A 2,351-nucleotide genomic window follows, 5' to 3' on the forward strand; every position below is an offset into this window, starting at 1 on the left:
TATACACCTGATGATGGTCGATAGAGGCCGAAACATGTAGTGTGGAAGAGAACAAGACCAAAGACATATAATATATATTGTTTGCACTTGGGACGGAGTTTGTATCATTTCTTTGAATAAAGTGAGTCTGTGAAAATATATTCTGTAGCGAAGGCCCCAAAGGGCAAAATGTATGATATTACAGTTCAATTGTCAAGTGAAGACGGTAGAATAATATTAAAAAGGATCTTAAAGGAACAAGGTATGAAGATGTGGACTGGAGTAGTGTAGTTCTAGGTAAGGACCCGGAGCATGATCTTATGAACAAGGTAATGAAACTCTGGGTGTGACAGAAGGTGGAGAATTTCTTGACCAGCTAAACAATTACTAACTTCTCAAGAAGGAGTTTAGGTTTGCTGAATGCTTTTCTGGTGAGGCTTGCACATAGCAATAATTATCTTATCTTCACAAAGAATGTTTTTGAATATTACTTCTGTAATTAATTAATAAGTATATATTATGAAAAAAACTAGCTTCACTGTGGGTTCACCACATATATTTGTAAACAATTTATCACCAACTGAAAGGAATAAATAAAAAAGTATACATATAATCATATTTTGGAGTTTTTAGTTAAAAGTATTAAAACAGAGCTCAGCTAATGTAGTAACAATTCATTAACCTTCTGTAGTGCCATTTAAAATGATAAAGTGCAGCACTATCAGCCCCAGATTTTTTCCACGTACTGAAATTTTATATAAGAATTTACTGCATTTTCATTATGATAGAAAATGTATGACCCTTTCAATTGTACTAGGTTCTCCTACATTAAGAGATGCAAAATCACTATTTTCATGTAGATGGAGGATCTAATACAAACCACTGTGTAACATATCTACAAAGAGTAATTCAAATCATATTCTACATATAATTTACCAATAATGCACACAGCTGAGTCCGTCCCTTTTGTGCGGCTTCGTGCAATGGTGTAAAGCCCCATTTATCAGTGGCATTTACCACCGTGTTGAACTTGATTAGCAATGCAGCTATATCCAGATGACCATATGAAGATGCATTATGAAGTGGAATTAGGCCACCTTTGTCCTGAGCATTCACATCAGCACCATGGTCTAGGAGAAACTCTGCTACTTCAAGGTTGTTGTAACCCGCTATAAATAAAAACAAAACATGTATATAATGCAATGTGATTTTTTGAATCTTTCTGATGGTATATCACAATTCATTTTGATTTCTTTTGACTTTTCTAAAAGTGCGATATTTCAGAAAATGAGTCTGGCAAGGAGGAACCTAATCCAGTCGTTTCATTTGAAAGAACTATCTCAGTCACTGGTCCACAAAAACAAAGATTATGTATAAGGTTCAAGGAATTAATAAGGAACTGCTCACTAGTAATGGAATTCCTACACAAAAAAAGGCAAAAACAAACACTGTTAAAACAAATATTTTTATCATGAGTTCAGCAAGTTATTATTCCATTAAGCATTAGAACATCTGGGCTGTTACAATTTCATGAATCTCTTTTGCTGTCTTCTTGAATTTCTCCTCTCCATAGGCTTAGACACTGTAGTCTATTTCAATATTGTTATTTTCCATTCTTCTTACATATTGTTTACAATTACAGTGTATCACAGTATTAGGATAGAGAATAATATATAAATACTATATCAATCATAAAGAAAAAATCCATATATGAGAAAACCAACCAGATAGGTGCAGGGGCATGGAATTGCGCCCTTGAGCATCATGACAGTTGATATTCTCAGATGTCACAAGCCCCTGAACACGAGCAAGATTTCCCTTCTTTGCAGCATCTAACAAGGCAGCACTGCCACACAACAAGTCTGCTACATACTGATCCCCATCACGCACTAAGTCTAGAGGTGTTGCACCATCACGGTTCTTCTTACTGGAGTCTGCGCCATGCTGTTGACATCAAAAAAGCATCAAGTTATACTTGCAAAACAGAATGAACAACACCTATCTTCAAATATCAACACTTCTGTATANGAAGTCCAAGGGTCAATGCCCTACCCTCCTCTTCGTCAATGACGTGGCCGGAAATGAGTCATAAAAGTAATCCGGGTTCTTTATTGCCACACCTTGTATTACTTGGAAATGGGTTACTACTGTATATCAGGTAAACACAATTTCTTTAGCTTTCCGCACAGCAGTTGCATCATCATCCTATTCACTCAGTGGCATGCAGTTTTACACTTCACACATCTCCCATAATTTTACTCATCTTCTACATCATTACTGCACACACTGCCATGTCTGCAGTATTTCAGTGCCACACTACTGCATTTCTCATAAGTTCACCTTGAAACATGCATTTGACATCAACCAAGCCA

The 2,351-nt window shown here is 36.1% G+C and overlaps 1 protein-coding gene across 2 annotated transcripts in view; it reads right to left on the minus strand.

The window, feature by feature from the left end:
- Nucleotides 1–2,000, minus strand: part of LOC111874315 (poly [ADP-ribose] polymerase tankyrase) — a 15,910-nt gene extending 13,910 nt beyond the window's left edge. For both annotated transcript variants that reach the window (XR_002844531.2, XM_023869708.2), the window contains exons 1-2: nt 1,704–2,000; nt 916–1,148 (exon numbers count right to left, since the gene is read on the minus strand). Coding sequence is in view for 1 of the 2 variants with exons in the window: in XM_023869708.2 (XP_023725476.1) it covers nt 916–1,148; nt 1,704–1,722 (252 nt within the window). In the remaining variant the exon portion in view is untranslated. The remainder of the gene's footprint in view (nt 1–915; nt 1,149–1,703) is intronic.
- Nucleotides 2,001–2,351: the final 351 nt, after the last annotated feature.

The sequence above is a fragment of the Cryptotermes secundus genome, unplaced genomic scaffold (genome assembly GCF_002891405.2).
Source record: "Cryptotermes secundus unplaced genomic scaffold, Csec_1.0 scaffold2235, whole genome shotgun sequence".
NCBI lineage: Eukaryota > Metazoa > Arthropoda > Insecta > Blattodea > Kalotermitidae > Cryptotermes > Cryptotermes secundus.